The 26,546-nt window shown below is 45.0% G+C and overlaps 1 protein-coding gene across 1 annotated transcript in view; it reads right to left on the bottom strand.

Annotated features, from left to right (window-relative positions):
* Positions 1 to 26,546, bottom strand: part of LOC126162308 (EGFR adapter protein-like) — a 126,197-nt gene that overhangs the window by 33,942 nt on the left and 65,709 nt on the right. Inside the window, exon 3 of the mRNA XM_049918768.1 lies at positions 23,910 to 24,130. Coding sequence (XP_049774725.1) covers positions 23,910 to 24,130 — 221 coding nt within the window. The remainder of the gene's footprint in view (positions 1 to 23,909; positions 24,131 to 26,546) is intronic.

Genomic DNA, 26,546 nt, shown 5'->3' with positions numbered 1-26,546 from the left:
AGACCCTCTATAAACTCCTTCCACCTTTCTGCTCTCCCTTCTTTGCTTAGAACTGGGTTTCCATCTGAGCTCTTGATGTTCATGCAAGTGGTTCTCTTATCTCCAAAGGTCTCTTTAATTTTCCTGTAGGCAGTATCTATCTTACCCCGAGTGAGATAAGTCTCTCCTTACATTTGTCCTCTAGCCATCCCTGCTTAGCCATTTTGCACTTCCTGTCGATCTCATTTTTGAGACGTTTGTATTCCTTTTTGCCTGCTTCATTTACTGCATTTTTATATTTTCTCCTTTCATCAATTAAATTCAATATTTCTTCTGTTACCCAAGGATTTCTACTAGCCCTCGTCTTTTTACCTACTTGATCCTCTGCTGCCTTCACTACTTCATCCCTCAAAACTACCCATTCTTCTTCTATTGTATTTCTTTCCCCCATTCCTGTCAATTGTTCCCTTATGCTCTCCCTGAAACTCTGTACAACCTCTGGTTCTTTCAGTTTATCCAGGTCCCATCTCCTTAAATTCTGTGGAATTACTCATTGTTAATAAAATATAATACAACGTCGTACTCCAACATAGCGCAATTCCTAACTGTGAATTTCTTCCAATAATGCACGTGTATGTATTTTATAGAAATTCGTTACAATACTGTTGGTTCAGAAGGCAAATTGTTGCCTAAATTTTATTTATGTATTAAGTTTGAAGAAAACAGTGAAAAGCACATTTGTATACGTGACGTATTTTCTGAGCCCATTCATAAAACTTCAAATTATTGTACAATGTACCGTGACATAACCATAAATATTTTGTCCAGTTATAATAAATGGACCATCAGAATTCCTCTGGAGAATGAGAAGGCTACGTCTACGTTAAAACGGTACTATCATAGTTAAAAGAGCCCTGGGGTCTAAAAAAACCCCAGTCATCAAGCAAAGTTTAAATTGACGAAATTACCAAACATTGCCTCAGGACAGGATTTCCTGGTCTGAGGCCTGCGGGTGGACACAATAAAACACTTAGTAAATGTTAAAAATTACATTTAATATTGCTAGTTATGTCTTTCGACAAATTTTTATCACCTTAAATTATTTGCTAAAGTCGTTGCACGTTGTAAACTTCTAATTACAACGAATGCGCAGTTCTGCTTTTACCATACCGACAGTCAATTTGTTTTTAGCATTACATCTTAAAAGATTCATGTGACTGAAGACTCTTTCAACATGGGCACTGCTGCATGGAACCGCCATTGCCGTTGGAATAATTTTTTATGTTAGGTGTGTCACTGTTTGAAAACGTATTCTAAAAATACCGAACCACTGATTATTCGGTACCGGTCATCACACACGAGGCTAGAATGACGATCGGTTCGGTAAGAGACCGAACACATTGCAACCCAGACCGCAATCGGGGAACTGCAAGGTCAGTTGCATCATTCTGCTGCAGCCACGTGTCTACAAAAAACTTGTCGCTTTGTGCCAGTGGTACAAGTAACAGCGCTATCAGTGCTTATTTATCACAGGAATTTTTATTCTGCAAGACGCCTACAAATGTGACAAGCAAATATACCGGAGGGTTATAATTAAACTTCCATATTTAACACGTTATAACACGGAAACTAATTATCGTCAGAGCACCAAACTTAGGAGCATTAATAACCCAGTGTATGGCATACCTGACTTCCATGCGCCACAGCGCCACGTCCAGATCCAACTGTAGCCAACAGGAGTCGTGATCAGTTATCGTGATCCGTAGTCTCACACACCTGACAAGACGTAGTGCACTTGTTGACGTGTCAACATAAGCTTGAACAAACAGGGCGTTATTGAATTAACTCTATTATCAAAACAACAGTAACGCTGCAGCTGCACATCGAGAATATCGCCTGCTGGAAGGGTTACGGAAGGGACCTCTTTCTCCACATGCTGTGTGGAGCATGATGAACAAGTTCGAATCAACTGGAGAACTGGGCGTGTCTCCGGGAAGAGGCCGACGACCGGTTGCACCACAGGTGGTTGATGAAATCGCTGTTGCTATGGCAGACAACGCTGCGCGCAATCCCTATCGTCAGGCAGCGCGCGTACTGTCACGACAGTTGGACACCCAGTGCGTAGTCTACTGTACGGAAGGTGCCTCCAACCGTTCTCGAATAGTTTCGGTACAAGATCCATATCGTACAGCAGTTTGCACCACAGGATGCACAACGATATGTTGACTTCGCAAGGACTGAAGATGACGGGGGCACGCCCTGGACCATACTATGGACCGACAAAGCTCATTTTTCTCTGATAGGTTAGATGAAAACGCAGAACTGCCGAGTGTGAGGCTCTTCACCTCCAGTCACTGTGTATTAAGTTCCTCTGCATGATGAGCGTGTGTCACTGTGTAGTGTGGCTTCACGGCTACGTTCACCATTGGCCCATCCTTTTTTGAACAGGTTGGCGCTCAAAGACCAGAGACGTGCAGTGTGACTGACCAGCGTTACTGCGATATGCTTCGCCAGCATCTCCTAGCCACCCTGCAGAAGAGAGACGCACTGAACTCAACAGCTTTTGCGATATGCTTCGCCAGCACGTCATAGTCGTCCTACAGGAGAGACACACACATTGAACTCAAGAGCTTTTATGCAAGATGGGGCACCACAGCATATCGCTCGTGAAGATCACCTGCTTCTCCGAAACGCGATCGAATTATCAGCCGATCATTTCCGAATGCTTGGCCGGCACGATCAACTGATCTCACTCCTTGTGATTTCTGGTTGTGGGGCTACCTGTAGGACAGGGTTTACTACGGGAACATTCACACATGTAGTGTTTTACTTTACTGATGCGCAATTCTGCTAAAGACTACAAAAATGTCCTGCAAAGGTTTATTATTATTTTATAAATATTTTCCTCTTAGGGAATAAGCTAATCATCATTCATGAAACTTCGAAACGGTGTGCCTCGTCGTACGTTTCTGAAGATTAAATATGGAATTATTGCTGTCATACATGTGGGGTCCCATTTCTTTGCTCTCCTCCCTCTACTATGTCAGACCAGCTATGGCTAAAGAAAATACACAGATACTACCCTAGTGCAGGCCGTTGTGGCCGAGAGGTTCTAGGCACTTCAGTCCCGAACCGCGCCGCTGCTAAGGTCGCAGGTTCGAATCCTGCCTCGCGCATGGATGTGTGTGATGTCCTTAGGTTTAAGTAGTTCTAAGTGTAGGGGACTGATGACATCAGATGTTAAGACCCATAGTGCTCAGAGCCATTTTTGAATAATATTTGATATCCAAAACAAAATACCAATTCATTACGATTTTTCAAAATATTATAGTAATGGAATTTTTAATAAACTAAAATTATATTGAGGAAAGTAATGTAACTCTCGTAAAAGATAAGAAATCGTTTGCCAAAAAGCATACGTCAAGAAGGCATCACACCCCATAAAAAACTAAAACTCCTCCCGAACAGGCCACGAAGGCCCAACGGTACCGCCGTATGCCGTGTCATCCTCAGCCCATAAGCGTCACTGGATGCAGATATGGAGGGTCATGTGGTCAGCACACCGCTCTCCCGGCCGTATGTCAGTTTCCGAGACCGGAATGACACACCATAAAAAAAATAAAAGACAACCTGCATGGAAAAATATTAAAAATTAAATAAAACCACCTGTATCAGGCATTAGTAGAGAGCGTAGGACAAACCGAAAATGCGTTTGCCTCATGGAGGCAACGACAGGCATAGCAGCGCAGAGCAGAACCTCCCGTGCAACCCGAAAACAGCCGTACACTACAACGGTCCCTGAGGTCCGTCCGTGTTCACATAGAGTATACTTAATAAAGATAGGAGCTCATGCAAAATATTGGGCTAGTAGTAATGACAGTCGCCATGCGGCGCTGCCTCGGGTTTAGTGTGATAACGGCCTAAAATACAAATAGTAATGGGTAAATTAAGAAATAAATAGATCATATGGAAATATACACAATGCAGGACAGGCCAGATCAAGTACTATGCACAGAGACATAGAAAACCCTTGTATTCAAATGTGGTGTTAGAGAATAATAAAATACAATACGTAGAGAAATTAAATATAGATTAGACCACGAATCTATGGCTAAAAGGCAACAATGCAGTAAAGACAAAATACAATTGCATACACGTGAGAAGCGACCGAGGTCCTGGTAATAAAAAGCTAAAAACTAATAAACTGTTTAAAAAATGGGCAGCATGCAAGCATAGAAAACCTGATTCTTGCTTGATAACTGATCATTGAATAACTTATCCTTCATAACGTGAGAATTTTTAACAATTTCGATCTCTTGAAGCAGATTGAGCATCTTACCTTTTTGAGCGTGGTGAAAAACCCTTAAGTTTCCGAGTGTAATTGGCTGGGGGAAGCTGGGGAATTATTCTTAACCTGTCCCTTCCTAGTGAGTAAAAGCTCCTGAAACCTAATTTTAAAAGCCCTCCCCGTCTAGCCAATATAATCGGCACGACATTCACCATATATACACTCCTGGAAATGGAAAAAAGAACACATTGATACCGGTGTGTCAGATCCACCATACTTGCTCCGGACACTGCGAGAGGGCTGTACAAGCAATGATCACACGCACGGCACAGCGGACACACCAGGAACCGCGGTGTTGGCCGTCGAATGGCGCTAGCTGCGCAGCATTTCTGTACCGCCGCCGTCAGTGTCAGCCAGTTTGCCGCGGCATACGGAGCTCCATCGCAGTCTTTAACACTGGTAGCATGCCGCGACAGCGTGGACGTGAACCGTATGTGCAGTTGACGGACTTTGAGCGAGGGCGTATAGTGGGCATGCGGGAGGCCGGGTGGACGTACCGCCTAATTGCTCAACACGTGGGGCGTGAGGTCTCCACAGTACACCGATGTTGTCGCCAGTGGTCGGCGGAAGGTGCACGTGCCCGTCGACCTGGGACCGGACCGCAGCGACGCACGGATGCACGCCAAGACCGTAGGATCCTACGCAGTGCCGTAGGGGACCGCACCGCCACTTCCCAGCAAATTAGGGACACTGTTGCTCCTGGGGTATCGGCGAGGACCATTCGCAACCGTCTCCATGAAGCTGGGCTACGGTCCCGCACACCGTTAAGCCGTCTTCCGCTCACGCCCCAACATCGTGCAGCCCGCCTCCAGTGGTGTCGCGACAGGCGTGAATGGAGGGACGAATGGAGACGTGTCGTCTTCAGCGATGAGAGTCGCTTCTGCCTTGGTGCCAATGATGGTCGTATGCGTGTTTGGCGCCGTGCAGGTGAGCGCCACAATCAGGACTGCATACGACCGAGGCACACAGGGCCAACACCCGGCATCATGGTGTGGGGAGCGATCTCCTACACTGGCCGTACACCACTGGTGATCGTCGAGGGGACACTGAATAGTGCACGGTACATCCAAACCGTCATCGAACCCATCGTTCTACCATTCCTAGACCGGCAAGGGAACTTGCTGTTCCAACAGGACAATGCACGTCCGCATGTATCCCGTGCCACCCAACGTGCTCTAGAAGGTGTAAGTCAACTACCCTGGCCAGCAAGATCTCCGGATCTGTCCCCCATTGAGCATGTTTGGGACTGGATGAAGCGTCGTCTCACGCGGTCTGCACGTCCGGCACGAACGCTGGTCCAACTGAGGCGCCAGGTGGAAATGGCATGGCAAGCCGTTCCACAGGACTACATCCAGCATCTCTACGATCGTCTCCATGGGAGAATAGCAGCCTGCATAGCTGCGAAAGGTGGATATACACTGTACTAGTGCCGACATTGTGCATGCTCTGTTGCCTGTGTCTATGTGCCTGTGGTTCTGTCAGTGTGATCATGTGATGTATCTGACCCCAGGAATGTGTCAATAAAGTTTCCCCTTCCTGGGACAATGAATTCACGGTGTTCTTATTTCAATTTCCAGGAGTGTATTTGCCAGAGGCAGCGTGTTTATCTTTCTTGTTTTTTACCACGAAAGAGTTTAGCTATGACACAGGACACATTACCTAAGAATAGAAGCTTAGTAAACCAGTAATTCTCAGGAGCAGAATCGAAGGTTATTTCTGGATCACGTGGCGATGTTTTTGACGTGTATGATTTGTATATGATGGAGGTGCTGTAGCTATTACAGAAAGCGACATATTTCAACTTTACCAGTTCCTTTGTTATAGATTGAGCGCTAAGTGGAATTTTAGTGATACGTTGTATTATTGAACCAAAGCAGTTCGTGTTGTACTTACAGGGATGACACGACGTATCGTGTATAACTGAGTCGCTTGTAGAAGGCTTGCATTATCCGGTCGGTTTTTGAAGCTTTTTTTTTGTTTTTACGGAAGTCGAGAATAGGACCACGGCGGATTTATTGTAATATCGTTTTCAAATAACCTGATGATGCCCTGACCGGGCGCAACGTGTCGCTCTTTGATTTATAAAGAAAATTCTGTAAACTACGACTGGTTTTCAAATAGTATAAATGCAACTTTAAAATAAAATCTTTTCGGTGAAATAGGTGACTGTTGGCATCAGTTTTGGCGATACACCGAGAAACGCGTTACAACGTCCACATAATGGAAAACAGTAACATTGGAAAAGGTTTGAACTGAGACATTACAGGAAGGGAAAAGTATAGCGTTTGGAGATTCTACATCTACATCTACATCCATACTCCGCAAGCCACCTGGCGGTGTGTGGCGGAGGGTACCCTGAGTACGTTTATCGGTTCTCCCTTCTATTCCAGTCTCGTATTGTTCGTGGAAGAAAGGACTCTCGGTATGACACTGTGTGGGCTCTAATCTCTCTGATTTTATGCTCATGGTCTCTTCGCGAGATATACGTAGGAGGGTGCAATATACTGCTTGACTCTTCGGTGAAGGTATGTTCTCGGAACTTTAACAAAAGCCCGTACCGAGCTACTGAGCGTCTCTCCTGCAGAGTCTTCCACTGGAGTTTATCTATCATTTCCGTAACGCTTTCGCGATTACTAAATGATCCTGTAACGAAGCGCGCTGCTCTCCGTTGGATCTTCTCTATCTCTTCTATCAACCCTATCTGGTACGGATCCCACACTGTTGAGCAGTATTCAAGCAGTGGTCGAACAAGCGTACTGTAACCTACGTCCTTTGTTTTCGGATTGCATTTCCTTAGGATTCTTCCAATGAATCTTTATATGACCATTCCATTTTAAATCACTCCTAATGCGTACTCCCAGATAATTTATGGAATTAACTGCTTCCAGTTGCTGACCTGCTATATTGTAGCTAAATGATAAGGGCACTATCTTTCTGTGTATTCGCAGCACATTACACTTGTCTACATTGAGATTCAATTGCCATTCCCAGCACCATGTGTCAATTCGCTGCAGATCTTCCTGCATTTCAGTACAATTTTCCATTGTTACAACCTCTCGATACACCACAGCATCATCTGCAAAAAGCCTCAGTGAACTTCCGATGTCATCCACAAGGTCATTTATGTGTACTGTGAATAGCAACGGTCCTATGACACTCCCCTGCGGCACACCTGAAATCACTCTTACTTCGGAAGACTTCTCTCCATTGAGAATGACATGCTGCGTTCTGTTATCTAGGAACTCTTCAATCCAATCATGCAATTGGTCTGATAGTCCATATGCTCTTACTTTGTTCATTAAACGACTGTGGGGAGCTGTATCGAACGCCTTGCGGAAGTCAAGAAACACGGCATCTACCTGTGAACTCGTGTCTATGGCTCTCTGAGTCTCGTGGACGAATAGCGCGAGCTGGGTTTCACACGACCATCTTTTTCGAAACCCATGCTGATTCCTACAGAGTAGATTTCTAGTCTCCAGAAAAGTCCTTATACTCGAACATAATACGTGTTCCAAAATTCTACAACTGATCGACGTTAGAGATATAGGTCTACAGTTCTGCACATCTGTTCGACGTCCCTTCTTGAAAACGGGGATGATCTGTGCCCTTTTTCAATCCTTTGGAACGCTACGCTCTTCTAGAGACTTACGGTACACCGCTGCAAGAAGGGGGGTAAGTTCCTTCGCGTACTCTGTGTAAAATCGAACTGGTATCCCATCAGGTCCAGCGGCCTTTCCTCTTTTGAGCGATTTTAATTGTTTCTCTATCCCTCTGTCGTCTATTTCGATATCTACCGTTTGTCATCTGTGCGACAATCTAGAGAAGGAACTACAGTGCAGTCTTCCTCTGTGAAACAGCTTTGGAAAAAGACATTTAGTACTTCGGCCTTTAGTCTGTCATCCTCTGTTTCAGTACCATTTTGGTCACAGAGTATCTGGACATTTTGTTTTGATCCACCTACCGCTTTGACGTAAGACCAAAATTTCTTAGCATTTTCTGCCAAGTCAGTACATAGAACTTTACTTTTAACAACAATTTCTTTAGAGACAGAGCACAAGTTTCAGGTGCAGGAGGAATTAGTTTTAGAGTGAGCTACATGGCAGCATGGTTACGGGAGTTATTTCAGGGAATAAAATCAGCTACAGCCTTCTTTAAGTAACTATCCTTGCGTTTATTTTGGGAACTTAGTGAACACTTATATTAGCATAGCCAGATGATGGTATGAGCTCAAGTCCAGTGCTGTAACCATTGTATCGCCTATTCGAGCCGAAGCAGAAAAGGGGTATGCCATCGAGGCCTGTCCAAAAATATCCAACCTTTGGCCAAAAAAAATATTTCAAATGCCTGACGGGGTTGGGACCCTAATCCCCTTCAAAGCAGGCCCCTTGTGCTTGCACACACTTAGCCCACCGATCCTTCCACTGCTGGAAACACCTCTGGAAGTCTTCTTTTGGAATGGTGTTCATCTCCGTCGTCGTGTTCCACATTCTCTCGTCTCTACTCTCAAAACGGGATCCTTTCAGTGGCGTCTTCAGTTTTGGAAACAACCAGAAGTTGCAAGGAGCTATGTCTGGAGAGTAGGCAGGTTGACTAACGGCTGTAATTCCATGTCTGGCCAAGAAATTTTTGATCAAGTACATGAATGTGCGGGGGCGTTGTCGTGATGCAGTTGCCATTTTTTCGCCGTCCACATGTCTGGTCTTTTGCGCCGAACTGCGACACTGAGTCGCCGGAGAACATCTTGATAGTACTCATTTGTCACTGTTTGTCCTTCCGGTACGTATTCGTGATGCACAATTCCACGGACATCAAAGAAGACAGTCAAAATCACCTTGATTTCGCTTCGCACTTGCCCCACTTTCTTCGGCCTTGGAGACTCGGGATGCTTCCATTGCGAAGGGAAGGCTCTGAGCACTATGGGACTTAACTTCTGAGGTCATCAGTCCCCTCCAACTTAGAACTACTTCAACCTAACTAACCTAACGACATCACACACATCCATGCCCGGGGCAGGATTCGAACCTGCGACCGTAGCGGTCGCGGAGTTCCAGACTGTAGCGCCTAGAACCACTCGGCCACACCGGCCGGCGCTTCCCTTGCGAAGACTGCCTTTCTGTTTCTGGGTCGTACCCGTACACCCATGACTCATCTCCAGTTATCACGGTGTTCAGAAACCCTGGATCAGTCTTGGAGGCGTCTAGAAGGTCCTGTGCAACGTCTTTTTGTCCTGGAGACAACAACTTGGGCACGAATTTTGCAGCCACTCGGTGCATGTTCAAATCATCAATCAAAATTGCATGTGCAGAAACTTTACTCACTCCAACCTCTTGGGCAATCTCCCGTACGGTAAACGACTATCTGCCATCACCGAATTTTGCACCCTCTCAACATCAGCTGCACTCCGAGCAGTTTCGGGCATACCAGAACGCTGGCCACTCTTCGCTGATGTGCGGCCATTTTTCAGTCGGTTGAATCACTCCTTAATTTGTGTTACATCCATCGCATCTTCTCCAAACACCTGCTGAATCTTACGAATTGTTTTGCTTTGAGAATCACCAAGCTTTTGACAAAATTTGATGTAGAGTCTTTGCTCAACACGTTCAGTCATCTTGAGAGAATTGGTCATCCGACGAACACGTTGCCTAATACCTCACTCAGCGACCGACAGGCAGCGACTGACGCGCTGAAAGGCGGAGACAAAATTCAAACATGCGCATAAAGGTCTCTTCCTTTACTGTGTACATTGGCACAGCGCTATCGTCTCTATTTTGCGCTGGAAAATCAAACGTCGGATACTTTTTAGATAGACCTCGTATTCTTCTTCCTGGTGACTTGAGTTCCCTATAAAAACCGTCAGAATTGTTGGACGCTATTCTCCTTGCAACTGAAAATTCCTCATAGCTCTGGATTTTATAAGTTTTCTGCAGCACTGTCACTGCAGTTCTTGGGGTTTGTTCTCGAGTTACCAGCCGATGTCAGAAACTAGTTACAGTATTTAGAAAGTAATCGCAGTTATCTGAAGGTTACCTATCTCAAAGCAACTTACTATGTATAAATCTCATACGTACTATATGTTCTCATTGTCTAAAACTCAACTCCGTCCGAACAGGCCTTGGAAGGCCCTACTGTACCGACCGGCCGCCGTGTCATCCTCAGCCCACAGGCGTCACTGGATGCGGATATGGAGGGGCATGTGGTCAGCACAGCGCTCTCCCGGCCGTATGTCAGTTTACGAGACCGGAGCCGCTACTTCTCAATCAAGTAGCTCCTCAGTTTGCCTGACAAGAGCTGAGTGCATCCCGCTTGCCAACAGCGCTCGGCAGACCGGATGGTTACCCATCCAAGTGCTAGCCCAACCCGACAGCGCTTAACTTCGGCGTCCTCATTGTCAATTATAAAATAGGTAGCGTTAGTCTGATTAACACAGGGTTGTGTTTTATTAGGTTTGGATTTTATACTCTAAGGAATTGTGCATAGTTTCCCTCGGCCCTCTCTCTTTCATGAAAGTTAAGCTACCTTTCCTCCTCCATTTCGTTGGTTAGCCGGTCTACCCAACGAATCTGCAGTATTCTTCTATAATTTAGTTTATTGGTGTTGGCTTACGCAGCAACGAATGGTGCAACTAATCAGTGTGTCCTTGTGGCTTCGACTTCTTGGCATTTACAACTTCATCAACATTGGCTGCTACACTGTCATCACAAGCAATCAGCGATTGGCGAAATCCTTAAAATTTGAAAGGACTAGTCAATGAACAAGTATCTTGTGCACAAACGAAACAGTGTTTGAAATATGCTGGTGGGCATTTTCATATGGCAATGCCCATATAGCAATGTAGTGAAGAAAGCGTAATGCTCTGGTATCTATGACTTCCATGCCATAGCTATTGAAATTAACCGAAATCAAAGCGCCTCGGATTTCACCTCAGTAGTATTCCAAACATGCGTCGGCACCAATGGGCTTCAGACTGAGTCGTGGCAACAAAATGAACAACTTCTTGACAATCAACAGAATTGCGCCTCTATCGTCCATCCCACTACAGCTGTAGGTATCTGTTTTGGCATCGGTAATATCCTCAGAATATGCAAGCCGTCCTGAACGCGCTAGACACAGAGGAATTTTGAGGACAGCCAAAGAACATTTGCTGGACTGATGCAGTGTACACCCAACACTAGGGGTGAAGCACTTATACTCGTCTTGGCTACGAAGATATCATTGTTTGCAACTGTTTTTGTTCTTTTCAACCCATATTTCCTAAAATATGCCGTTAGAAGCCGTAATGATAGCAGTTTCATTACACGATAAATCATACTCACGAAAGCTCCAGTACGTATTCAAAGGTCGTTTGTTTTAAACCGTCACGATATAATGATCTCTCAGCAAACGTTCCACACGTAACGTATCCACGTTCCTGACTAACCCACGCACGCGCTATCGCTTTGTAATCACGCTCCGACATCATATTTGTAATTTTTGTACCCGCATGCTTCCCTTGGTGTTTCAAAAATTAATAATTTATTACATTTGATAAATGTGTGACGTCCCTGGATTTATTAAACGGGTCGTTATCCTACTGCGCACTTGATGTACGAAATTCCGCCACTGCATGTCCACTGCAAAAGCCGACATAAAATTACGTTCGTTTCGAGGGAAACAGAACGCGTTCCCGAATACTCGGATTAACAGAGCTTCGTGGTAATGTTCTCTGAAATCCTAACACTTTCTGGGAATGAATATGGACATACAGGACGTGTTGTTATTTCAGGCAGACCAAATTGCTTGCTCGGGCAAACCTACATTACGAACGATATGAGATTTGAGAGCCGCACAAACGCAAATTACACATGACAAGAGCCAGTCGATTGATCACCTGTGCTCATAAACGAAACATTTCAGTACCAAAATTGCTATTCTTGTCCATTGTATATGAGATCAAGCTGCGCGAAATCATCACACTCACTGTGCTCTGTGCCCTGAAAATACATTTTGATGGTATTTGCTCCACAAGACACGAGAGATCAAACTAGGAAAAAGAGATTACAAAAAGTTACACCATGTTCGACTGCTGCAAACACCGACCCTTTGCGAATTTTGATAGGCTAATCAGTAACCAAACAAGTGGGGCCGTTCGCTGAGTTTGCTTCTTACTCGCGGCTGTCGCGTTAATTCGTGCTCGTAAAGTCAGCACCGGAAAGCAGGGAGGAAACATAATTAGCGAACTTAATTAGTGAAGTCTGGCACGGAACTTGAAACGTAGAGGCACAGCTGCATATTGAATAAATTCCGCTTCAGTTGGAACTTAAGTGGTGCTCCAGTAACTTGAGCCTAAAGAAACTCTATTAACTGCTCCAAGACCACTGGAGTCGAGCGACCAAATCAAATAGAGAAGCAAAGGTCGGGCGATGCAGCCAACTGCAGAATGTGTAAGCTGCACGAACGGCAAGGGGCCCGTCGGTTCTTCACAGCGTGAAATATCGCAGATCGTAATTGCCTTAGATCGTCGCTCGCAACACCGTGTTCTGCAATTCTCTGAAGTTGCACCACCTTTGCAAAAGTTACTATAAAGGGCGTTTTTTCTATTTTCCCAAAACCATGTAAGGTAATAAATGTTATTCACTTGAGCTGACACCCCTACTATCTCTTCTTTTGAAGAGATCGTTGGTGCCTCTAAAGAAGAGGCAGCTAAAACACAAAAGCACAGAAATATAAAACCATGGTCACCAGTAGAAACAATGTTATTATTTAGGTTACCTTGTCTTTATTGTAAGTTACTGGTCTTACGAACTAACTGGTTTATATCTTGCAAAAAAGTTAATGTCTGTTATTTCAAGTACAGAGGTACCACATGCATGCAGAAACAGGGTCTCGCAATGGGTTCACCATTATCCTGCTCCCTTATTAACATATTCGTCACTATGGTCGAACATAATATGATCCAAAACCTTAAATTATTTTACAAAAAAATGTAGTGATTCGGGAAAGGTACACTGATGACATTATTATATTATGCAGAGGCTCTTTTCAGGAATGTGACAATTTTATGGAGTAATTAACCAAAATACAACACAATATTCAGTTCACTATGGAACGGAGTGAAAATGGAATCTTTCTCGTTTTTAGACTTATGATGAAGTCTGAAGCTAAGTCGTAAAAATTATTCCATTCCACTGTGTCAGGGTGCTACAGCAACAAATTTCGAATTATTTCAGAATAAAAACAGACTTGGTTGGGAAATTATTTAATATCAATGACGAGTTTCATCCTTTTGAGGCAAAATCACACTGCGTAAAAGAATCTGGATATATAACCTACCCATCATAAAGCCATATAAAATGGAAAATGGACATAACACTAGCGGTATACGTAATCCATCCGCCATACGGACATGTAAAGTGCAAGGTAGACCTTGAGCACAGCAGCTGATTTCACCATAGCAAAATAAAGAAGGGCCACGCTTGCAAAATAAACGCGGTATAAGCCAGCCGCACACAGCACACTGTCCGTTTGGCGTGCACACAAATATTACTGTGACAAATAGTAACATTTGCGCGCACGCCAAACAGAAACTGTGTTGGTTTCATATCAATGTCTCACGTGTAATGGCAACTAAAAGAGCATGTGATGATGAAAAACTGCCTATCAGTCACAATAAAATTAACTTAGGACTACTTAAACCTAACTAACCTAAGGACATTACACACATCCATGCCCGAGGCAGGATTCGAACCTGCGACCGCAACGGTGGCGCGGTTCCAGACTGTAGCGCCTAGAACCGCTAGGCCACACCAGCCGGCTTAAATAGCTCAACCTAAAAAGTGAAGCCCTCCACTTCGACTCGACGAAAGAATACAACAGACGCAAATATGTCGTAATCGGAAAATCTGATAATATCTGCCAATTCTCAAACGCAAAAAAATTCAGTAGACAAACGCCAGGATTCCGCTGCATGAATGGAAAAATTATTACTAACTTCTTGAGCGAACCCGGGTACCACAGACAGTTATATTTTATATCTCACTGGAGTTTGTTAAATAACATCATATATACCTTAGGCCTCTCGTTTGTCCTACAAGACGTGAAAATAAAGCATTATTAATAGACATTTAGTATTATTCACTGCTTTTTTTCTCCAACCAAAGATCATCGGTTCTGCTATTACAACAGACACTACAGCTTCCACTACCAAAAAATACCATAGGTTTCCTTTCTTCGGAGATATTTCTCATAGGATGTCTGATTCCGAAAAAACACAACCCTGGCTTATGATATTCTCAGAACAATGGCCAAAAATTTTGATGCAAGGGATGAATGCTTTGTGGTAGGTTTACGTTATCAGGTAACTATTGCATCTCTTGTCAACAATGTGACAGCAAATATATACATCAAACAGGCATAAGTTTTTCAAGTCGGTTTAAAGCGCATACTACAATCCTGGAAATTGAAATAAGAACACCGTGAATTCATTGTCCCAGGAAGGGGAAACTTTATTGACACATTCCTGGGGTCAGATACATCACATGATCACACTGACAGAACCACAGGCACATAGACACAGGCAACAGAGCATGCACAATGTCGGCACTAGTACAGTGTATATCCACCTTTCGCAGCAATGCAGGCTGCTATTCTCCCATGGAGACGATCGTAGAGATGCTGGATGTAGTCCTGTGGAACGGCTAGCCATGCCATTTCCACCTGGCGCCTCAGTTGGACCAGCGTTCGTGCTGGACGTGCAGACCGCGTGAGACGACGCTTCATCCAGTCCCAAACATGCTCAATGGGGGACAGATCCGGAGATCTTGTTGGCCAGGGTAGTTGACTTACACCTTCTAGAGCACGTTGGGTGGCACGGGATACATGCGGACGTGCATTGTCCTGTTGGAACAGCAAGTTCCCTTGCCGGTCTAGGAATGGGTTCGATGACGGTTTGGATGTACCGTGCACTATTCAGTGTCCCCTCGACGATCACCAGTGGTGTACGGCCAGTGTAGGAGATCGCTCCCCACACCATGATGCCGGGTGTTGGCCCTGTGTGCCTCGGTCGTACGCAGTCCTGATTGTGGCGCTCACCTGCACGGCGCCAAACACGCATACGACCATCATTGGCACCAAGGCAGAAGCGACTCTCATCGCTGAAGACGACACGTCTCCATTCGTCCCTCCATTCACGCCTGTCGCGACACCACAGGAGGCGGGCTGCACGATGTTGGGGCGTGAGCGGAAGACGGCCTAACGGTGTGCGGGACCGTAGCCCAGCTTCATGGAGACGGTTGCGAATGGTCCTCGCCGATACCCCAGGAGCAACAGTGTCCCTAATTTGCTGGGAAGTGGCGGTGCGGTCCCCTACGGCACTGCGTAGGATCCTACGGTCTTGGCGTGCATCCGTGCGTCGCTCCGGTCCGGTCCCAGGTCGACGGGCACGTGCACCTTCCGCCGACCACTGGCGACAACATCGCTGTACTGTGGAGACCTCACGCCCCACGTGTTGAGCAATTCGGCGGAACGTCCACCCGGCCTCCCGCATGCCCACTATACGCCCTCGCTCAAAGTCCGTCAACTGCACATACGGTTCACGTCCACGCTGTCGCGGCATGCTACCAGTGTTAAAGACTGCGATGGAGCTCCGTATGCCACGGCAAACTGGCTGACACTGACGGCGGCGGTGCACAAATGCTGCGCAGCTAGCGCCATTCGACGGCCAACACCGTGGTTCCTGGTGTGTCCGCTGTGCAGTGCGTGTGATCATTGCTTGTACAGCCCTCTCGCAGTGTCCGGAGCAAGTATGGTGGGTCTGACACACCGGTGTCAATGTGTTCTTTTTTCCATTTCCAGGAGTGTATTTGCGTGAAATCAGGATCAGCACTAAGAGCGTATTTAAGCGACGGAGGACGTCAGTTCACGGACATACACTAGTATATGCAAATCATATATTTGTTTAATAACTGTGAAAACCTTCATATTTTACAGCAAACAGCAATTTTCCGATCTTTAAAAAAATTTCCTGAACGCACCTTAGACACCCAGACACAGCTTAGACATAGATGTATTTGGGAAATTTTGACTTTCTAACCAGGCGGACCAGAGTTCTTACATTTCGACGAGTTTTACTGCATTAAAAACTTTTACTGTTTATAAACTCTCCACTGATTTTCAAATTGCGTGGAACAATCTCCATTACAAATATTAGTAGCCGCATCACACGGGATTTACCATATTAGTTTTCTATCCATATATTTTGTACGTTTTGTATCATTTGTGATTTAAATTATAATTTATATTTATGTACGGCGTTTTCCCGTCTTTCACTTTGTCATTCAGTGTACTACCCCACTTTCTCTAGCGCAATCTCGCTCGGTTTTCAGACACCACAGTCAATACAGTTCTCATAGATGCTTGCATAAGGCTTTGGCAAGTTCAGTGTTCCTTATGGCCGTGCCCGAATCGTCTCCAACTGATAATCTGGTACATTTTTTAACTTTTTGAACCTGGGATTCACATTCATGTAGAACTTTATAAAAGACATCATATTTACGCCAGTGATTGTAACACTTCCTTTAATTCACGATTGCAATTTCGGAATTAGGCCATTACCAAATGCAGATTTTTCTGGCTTTAACCCATGTCAACTTAAAATGAGCTGACACTTTCTATGTCGTTGTCATTACTATTAAATACATTCGTGATGCTGTTACATATTGCGAGCACATATCCATATGTCATAAAACAACAAAGTCTGTACACACTCATGTTCGTTAGCCCATCACTAGTGACGACATATAAATGTGTCACCTCATTTTACGTTGACATGGCTTAAAGCCACAAAAATCGGCACTTGATAACGGCCTAAGGCCGAAACTGCAATCGTGAAATAAAGGAAGTGTTATAGTCACTGGTGTAAATGTTACGTCTTTTATAAATTGTACATTTTTATTGGTATTTAAAGATATTTTTTACGCTTTGCAGATCTTATTTTATTCTCCACGCTGCAAATACTCGTCTTATTTTGTTTTATGGACACATCGTTTTTTAATAAAATTGACAAACACTTCCAGACTGTTATGTCAGTGACGTGAAGGACGGCAAAAGACTTCAGGACGGCGTAAAATATTGTTGTAAAGACAATTTATGTAAGTATCTAATGTACAGGCCTATTATATTCCATATAACAATATTTACTAAATCAGAGCTAAAAGAATTGTAAAATACTTCCTTTTTAATCCCTGTTTAGATTACCTGAGGATGCGCCTAAATTGGCTTGAAACCAGTCGTGATTTTTTTCTGTCTTACAAAAATGTGGACATTTGGGTGCGGTTACCCGCAATTCAAAATAATACGATGTCTTTGCATCTCTACCATACACTGTATCCACGGTGTTTCGCCTTTCAAAGAGCAATCCTTTGTGCGTCCCCCCCCCCCCTCCACCCCCTCCCCCGACAAATGCTCTCGATGTCTCCATAATTGTTCGTTTCACTGCCAATTAATCATGGCTGCTTTTTACTTATTTCGTCCTTTGGTAATGTGAGACCCAGATGTCTTTCTTCGTCTACTCTTAAGATCTGTTAAAAACTTTTTTTTTCTTTTTTTAAAAAAATCTTCAGTCGGAGTAGCCATGGTCGTTTGTATCTACATCTTACCCTAGAAGAACAAAATATGAGGCGTTTCTAAGCGTATTTCATGTGATACTGATATGTAAAGTTTAGTGATGAACTGAAAAGGTTTTAGTGCTAAACTAATTTGTAATTGTAATTTATGTAGCCGACAGGCGTCGATAATACAAGAATCCTCTACAGGCGTGACTGCTTTTGAAAGCCATCTCGCTTAGTACGCTCTTATAAGGTTATATTGTATGGAACTGGGGTCCTGGAAAGGACGGAGAGGCTTCGTCCCCGTCGTAGCCCTCAGTGGTTCACAACCCCACAACAGGCTACAGCAGTCCACTCAACCCACCGTCACCCCACATCGAACCCAGGGTTATTGAGCGGTTCGACCCCCAGTGGACCCTGGACCCCCCCTCCCCGGAACATCTCACACCAGACGAGTGTAACCCCAATGTTTGCGTGGCAAAGTAATGATGGTGTACGCGTACGTGGAGAAAGTGTTTGCGCAGCAATCGCAGACGTAGTGTAACTGAGGCGGAATAAGGGGAACTCGCCCGCATTGGCCGAGGTAGATGGAAAACCGCCTTAAACAGCACCCACAGACTGGCCTAGCGGGTTTGTGCCGGGGACAGGAACGCTTTCCCGCCGAAAAGCAGTGCGTTAGGCCGATCGGCTAACCGGGCGGACATTTACACGTAACTAGCAACTCGCCCCTGTTTTACGTCCTCATGAACTGTTCTATATATTAATAAAAACCGTATCAAAATATCTACAGTAGTTCCTGAGATTAGCCTTCAATACAGACAGAAAAAACGGTGAGAAACTCCGAATTACAATGTGTATTGACAGCTATCGGTCATGTATCACTGCTCTCTGGAGTTGTGGTAGATGTTTACTGCTTTTCGCGCCAGAGACCGCATCCTTTTTAGCTCGTAGCTGCCTTCATTGCCGTAAGATGTCACACCAAATGCCAGTTGAATACCGAACAGGTAACAATACATATATGAAACACTCACCATTACTACAAACAATAACGTAGATACACAAAGCTTCCTCGTGAATCAGTCTTTAGCCTGAAAACAGAAACAGAAAAACGCGGAGGGGGCTTTAATTTATAATGCGAGTATGTACAGATATTTCGCCAGTACTTAAATCAAACTACATATGATTCATTGTCTGCTTACGTATACTAGTGTAGCATTCCGGTGTTGTCAAATTCCCTACTTATGCAGCAAATCCAGATATCTACCGTTTCCAATTTTTGCTCAATTGCGCTGAGATCGCACTTAAGTCAAAATCGGAAGAACTCAGTGAAAAGTGACACGGTGCGGGAGAGATGGGAGAGTGAGGGACCAACAGATCTTCCAACTGTCTTTAAAGCTTAAATTTTTTCTCAGTACCTGTTCTGCTTTAATAACAGATTGATATGTTGGCCTAAGTCAATTATCATGGAGATCTTGGACGTCTAGGTGTACTGGGATGTCATTTCACAAGCGTATTTGCTTAGAGTTGCTCAGGAGGGATTGCATGTCTCAAAATAGGTAGAAATTACGTGGGGGTTGCTTTTATAGTTGCAGAAACAGGATAATTCACATTGCCTACCCACACCGTACTGTTCAGCCACACAGTAGAGCAATACTCTACAGTGCAATGTACAACAGAGTAAAGCGCATAGAAGGAAGAGAACCACAGGAGATGTCACCAACTTGCGCACAATGTTATTTCAATTTCTGGAGTTGCAAGGTGTTTTAGAGAAGTTCTCCTTGAAATGTGTTGCATCAAACATCATATCAAGATAGTATGTGTCGTGGTAAATGCACCTGATTTCGGAACGTAAGTCGAACTTCCCTTTTACAGTGTTAAGATGGGACGGTACATCTCTGTTTTAGGTGCGTTGAGACAATAGATTGCTGATTGTTAGTCACTGTGGATACCTCCGTGACCTCCTTTCGCTATAAACTAGACAATGGCATATCTAAACGTATTTCAGTGTTCGCTACAGTTGTTACAATACAGCTTATTCTCTTGAGGATAAGACGAAGTTTCAAGTATGGCGGAAAACCGGAAGATACCGGTCCCTGACCAGGAAACTTCTGAGATGGATGTTATACGTGAAAATGAGAGCACTGTTAATCAATAATTGGTCTGCTGACGAAGATTAAAATCCAAGTAGACACATTCTTGTAAGAATTTTATAAACCTGCTGAAATTGCACAAAGTCCTGTTATGTCAACAGCTGTTCACAATGACGTCATTAGCTTCTGAACACGTCATCACAAAATATTCTTACCCTTATCAACAAACCACGGATGATACGTTTAGTTGCTCTTCCCATTTTACTTGTGACGCAGTATTCTGAGCGATACCCATGTGAATTTATATTGTGTTGTCACTTTCCCTGTTTTCCTTGACTGTTGGAACATTAGCGGACATGCCTGCAGCGAGCGTACTTGGCTCGGGTTCCATAATGTGCATCTGCTTATCCGAAAACGTAAAATAAGTCTGCTATTACCGCAACCAGAAACAACGCTATTGGACTTGGACTGATCGACTGTACACATCCGATTCTTAACACAGTTTTAAGTCGTAAAACTTTTGCGTCGACACCACGTCAGTGAAAACAGCATTCCATCTGCACTGTAGTAGTAGTATTTGCTGTCCCATTCCCCGTTATGGACTTCTAAATTTCGGGCAGGCCTGCCTAGCCTAAGCATTAGCAGCAACTACATAATAAATAAGTTTACTATACAATACAAACAATGGTTCGTAGTTTTCCATATTCCACAACCAGTGTTCACCTCAGTAGGTGTATATACAAAGATGGGCAGCATGAATGACCAAAACCTTTACGAGGAGATACCTGAGGACAAACGTCAAAGATTCCACGAAAGCATGCTAACAAAGTTCCAGTGAGGAAGGCAGGAATGTACTGAGTGCCCTTCGTACCACCCTTGCAGGAACCCAAAATACGAGATTAATTATAGCACGCCCAGGGCGTTTAAGTTGTCATTGTTTCTGCTTTCCATACACTAATGGGATGAAAAGAAACCATAACACAGAACAACGGTAAGTACCCCGTCACAAGCGCTTTACAATGGTGTCCATAATTTCCTTTCCCCTGGACTATCGTCCGAGACTGCGGTGCCACAGCAAAGTCGGCAGCGCGAATCAGTATCCATCGACATTATCGTGGACTTGCTGCAATATCCAACTACATGCCGCGCGGGATTAGCCGAGCGGTCTCAGGCGCTGTAGTCATGGACTGTGCGGCTGGTCCCGGCGGAAGTTCGAGTCCTCCCTCGGGCATGGGTGTGTGTGTTTGTCCTTAGGATAATTTAGGTTAAGTAGTGTGTAAGCTTAGGGACTGATGACCTTAGCAGTTGTCCCATAAGATTTCACACACATCCAACTACGTATGGGAGGCGCTCCAGAACACCACTTCTCCCTCTTAGCCACAGTAGTGCCCTCGCACTGAGGCCAATACAGTGTTGAGCACACAAGAGCTCAGCCCCAGTTCGAGATCTCAGCTACAGGAGTTAACACCACTGTCCAGGACCAACGAGTAGCTGAAGTTTATCCAAAACTTGTAGTGTTGTTACTGATGAACGTTGTACCTCACCATAAATGTTTCTTAATTAGTGCATCACGTGATGCTTTGCTAGTCCGTAATAGATGTAAATATCCAATACTCCTGTGACAAAAAAGTGAGTCAAAGTGATATAAATCTTTCACTCATTAATTCAGTAAAGTGAACTAATATTTCATGTATTCTAGTTTGATGAGCCTTCTTCAAGAGCAATCAAAGAACGCACAATTAAGGCCAGATGGAAGTAGTTTCGCCTGGTCACAACACTCACAGTAGAATCAAGCTGCAAGAAACTAATTCCTGCACAGTACTATACAGAAAACAGAGACAGATACACGGTGATAAAAGTCATGTGATAAGGACATGCACAAATACAGATGGCGGTAGTATCGTGTACACAAGGTATAACAGGGCAGTACATCGGCGGAGCTGTCATTTGTACTCAGGTGATTCATGTGATTATGGCCCCACGACGGGAATTAACAGACTATGAACGCGGAATTGGAATGGTAGTTGGGGCTAGACGCATGGGACATTGCCTTTCGGTAATCTTTTGGAAATTCAGTATTCCGAGATCCCCATTTGTCAAGAGTGTGCCGAGAATACAACATTTAAGACACTACCTCTCACTAGGGATAAAGCAGTGGCCGATGGCCTTCACTTAACGACCGAGTGCAGCGGCGAATGCATACAGTTGTCAGTGCTAACAAAAAAGCAACATCGCGTGAAATAATCACAGAAATCAATGTGGAACGTACGACGAACGACTGTGTTAGGACAGTGCTATCAAATACAGCGTTTTGCGCTATGCAGAAGACGACCGACAGTAATGACTTTGCTAACAGCACGACATTGCCTGGATCTCCTCTTCTCGGTTCATGACCGTGTTTGTTGCACCCTTCACCACTGGAAAACCGTGGCCTGATCAGATAAGCCCAGGATTCGAGTGTGGTGCAAACCCCACAAAGCCATGAAGCGTAGTTGTCAGCGAGGCACAGTGCAAGATGGTGGTGGCTCCATAATGATGTACGATGTTAAGGTTTTTAACATGGCTGTCAATCAGCGACTGTTGTATAATACAAAATTTTGAAAAACACAGTGACCTACTACTTTTTACGGCTCACATACGTACTTTAAAAACTTTTTTGGTTTTTGCAACGTATCTATTATAGCAAGCAGTAATGTCATTTAAAGGATTATTTCGTAAATGTCTTCTTTATGCATTTATTCTGGAATTTCTGCATAGCAGCCAATCATTCATTAGTTATATTTTATACTATGCAGTATCCCGATATTGTAATTACTTCTTGTACACCAGTTGTTCGATTATTTCCGTCTCGGCAGTTACGAGAGATGTCTACAAAATAGCTTGTTTTACCAATTAGCCACCAGATGGCGGTACTGTCTTAAAGTTCCCGTGGCGCTCAAGTCACATGATGTTTCAGTTTTGCGTTGAGTGTAGCAGAGGACACATGGCAGCCCCTAGTGGCTTGCACCTGTGTTGCATTTTACTTTATTTCTATCTGACGCTGTCAGGTATGACCGTAGCTTTCGTATTTTTTGGTACGTTATGCTGTAACATTTAGTTTTAATTTTGGCCGAAGAAGGTATCCCTTGTGACACCGAAACATAGGTCACAAATTAATTGTGTTCGCGACTGAGGGCTGTGTTTTTCAAAATTTTTGATGTTGGATGTGTTTACATGGAATGGCCTGGGTCCTCTGATCCAACTGAATCGATAATTGACTGGAAACGGTTATGTTGGGGTACTTGGAAACCATCTGCAGCATTCTTTCACTTCCTATTCCTAAACCACTATGGAGCTTTATTGGCGACAATGTGCGACGATTGGTCTGAAGAACATTGACAATCCGAGCGAATGACTTAAACACCCATATTGCTTTAGATGAAAATGGTTGAAATGGCTCTGAGTACTATGGGACTTAACATCTGAGGTCATCAGTCCCCTAGAACTTAGAACTACTTAAACCTAACTAACCTAAGGACATCACACACATCCATGCCCGAGGCAGGATTCGAACCTGCGACCGTAGCGGTCGCGCGGTTCCAGACTGAAGCGCCTAGAAACGCTCGGCCACACCGGCCGGCCTTTAGATGAAACCTGTCGATCACCTTTCGGACATAATCGGGAGTCCAGTTTGTGCACAAAATCATGCACTGACAACACTTCCTCAGTTATGGACGGATATAGAAGCAGCGTGCCTTCGTGCAGAGGACTTGCAACGACTTGATGCGTCCATGCCACGTCGAGTTGCTGCACTATACCCAGCAAACGGAGGTACGACAAAAAATTAGGAGGTATCCCATGACTATTTTGACCTCAGTTTTGTGTGGCACATACTTGAAGCTCACGGCGTACGCCACCGCTTCGACGGCTTACCTGCTGCCGGCGAGGTGGAAGACGCGGAGCGCGGGCGGCGGCAGGGCCTTGGCAGCCTCGTTGACGTAGCCGCCCAGGCCGAGCCCCAGGCCGGGCACGCCGCCCCCCTTGCGGCGGTGCGCGTGGGCGGCGGTGGGCGACGCGCAGCCGCTGCCCTCGCTGCTGCTCCCAGCGGGAGACGTGGCACCGGTCGGGACGCCCACGGCCGCTGCCGTGCCGTCCTGCTGGCGACAAACAAGACGTCATGTGATATACAGAGCCGTGGAGTGGGTGCAGCGCGTGGGCAGTGCTAAACAGCACTGTAGTGGGCAGGTATCATCGAGTAAATCATGAGAAATTACACAGGCTGTAGTCAAATGAAAACGAGATACACTACTGGCCATTAAAATTACTACACCTAGAACAAATGCAGATGATAAACGGGTATTCATTGGACAAATATATTATACTAGAAATGACATGTGATTACACTTTCACGCAATTTGGGTGCATGGATCCTGAGAAACCAGTACCCAGAACAACCACCTCCGGCCGTAATAACGGCCTTGATACGCCTGGACGTTGAGTCAAACAGAGCTTGCATGGCGTGTACAGGTACATCTGCCCATGCAACTTCAACACGATACCACAGTGCATCAAGAGTAGTGACTGGCGTATTGTGACGAGCCAGTTGCTCGGCCACCACTGACCAGACGTTTTCAATTGGTAAGACATGTGGAAAATGTGCTGGCCAGGTCAGCAGCTGAAAATTTTCTGTATCCAGAAAGGCCCGTACAGGACCTGCAACATGCGGTCGTGCATTATCCTGCCGAAATTTATGGTTTCGCAGGGATCGAATGAAGGGTAGAGCCACGGGTCGTAGCACATCTGAAATGTAACGTCCACTGTTCAATGTGCCGTCAGTGCGAACAAGAGGTGACCGAGACGTGTAACCAATGGCACTCCATACCATCACGCCGGGTGATACGCCAGTACGGTGATGACGAATACACGCTTCCAATGTGCGTTCACTGCGATGTCGCCAAACACGGATGCGTCCATCATGATGCTGTAAACAGAACCTGGATTCATCCGAAAAAATGACGATTTGCCTTTCGTGCAACCAGGTTCGTCGTTGAGTACACCATCGCAGGCGCTCCTGTCTATGATGAAGCGTCAAGGGTAATCGCAGCCATGGTCTCCGAGCTGAGAGTCCATGCTGCTGCAAACGTCGTCGAAGTGTTCGTGCAGATCGTTGTTGTCTTGCAAACGTCCCCATGTGTTGACTCAGAGATCGAGACGTGGCTGCACGATCCGCTACAGCCATGCGGATAAGATGCCTGTCATCTTGACTGCTAGTGATACGAGACCGTTGGGATCCATCACGGCGTTCCGTATTCCATATTCTCCTAACAGTCATTGGATCTCGACCAACGCCAGCAGCAATGTCGCGATACGATAAACCGCAATCGCGATAGGCTACGATACGACCTTTATCAAAGTCGGAAACGTGATGGTACACACTTATCCTCCTTACACGAGACATCACAACAACGAACGTTTCACCGGGCAACGCCGGTCAACTGCTGTTTGTGTATGAGAAATCGGTTGGAAACTTTCCTCATGTCAGCACGTTGTAGGTGTCGCCACAGACGCCAACCTTGTGTGAATGCTCGGAAAAGCTAGTCATTTGCATATCAAAGCATCTTCTTCCTATCGGTTAAATTTCACGTCTCTAGCATGTCATCATCGTGGTGTAGCAATTTTAATGGCCAGTAGTGCAGATGGAAAGAAGTAAGGAAACATTATTAATTCAAAATAAATCGTCATAACTGCTAACATATTTACTCCGTAGTGAGACAAGACGATCAACGCGAGCATGGAAAAATATTTGTGGTTGCCTACTGATCCATGACTGTTTCAGGCTTTCACCTCTTCGTCCGAAGCAAGTCAATGGCTACGAATGTCTATTTCAGTGCTCCGACAACACTGAAATCACACGGGGAGAAATCGGAATTGCTAGGGGATACGTAAAGTCTTCGCAGCGCAACTTCTGCACTGTAGTCGACACGACAAACATGGCAGCTCAGGGAACGTCATGATGACCTTGTTCTTTGACTGCAAGGACCCGCTGCTCATTGACCTTTTGAAACACGGCGCCACAGTTAACGCACAGCGGTACGAGCACAGTTTGCAAAAACTGGAGCGCATCATCTAACACAAAATGTCAGGAATGTTGACACACGACTTCATTCTGTTGCAAGACAATGTCCGCTCATGTGTTAGCAACGTTTTTTAGACTCTGCTGCAGGAGTTTCGCTGGGAAGCCCTTACACATTCTCCATAGTGTCCTGATCTCTTCCCAGGCGATATCCGTATTTTTCAGCCTTAAAGAAAGACATTCGTGGTCGTCGATTTGCTTCGGACGAAAATGTGCACGTCTGGGTACAATCATGGTACCGCAGACAACCGCATACATTCTTCCAGGAAAGCACTGACCCTCTTGTCTCAATATCTTTACAGTTACGGCGATTACTTTCCAAATAATAAACAGCTTGCTTATATTTATTCCACAGTCTCGTTTTCATTTGACTTCCCCTTACGTAATATTACCTTTTTGCTTTTCATGCAGCGGAACTTCGGAATCACGCATGGAGT

The sequence above is a fragment of the Schistocerca cancellata genome, chromosome 1 (genome assembly GCF_023864275.1).
Source record: "Schistocerca cancellata isolate TAMUIC-IGC-003103 chromosome 1, iqSchCanc2.1, whole genome shotgun sequence".
Lineage (NCBI taxonomy): Eukaryota > Metazoa > Arthropoda > Insecta > Orthoptera > Acrididae > Schistocerca > Schistocerca cancellata.
This window is presented reverse-complemented; position numbering and strand designations above follow the sequence as displayed.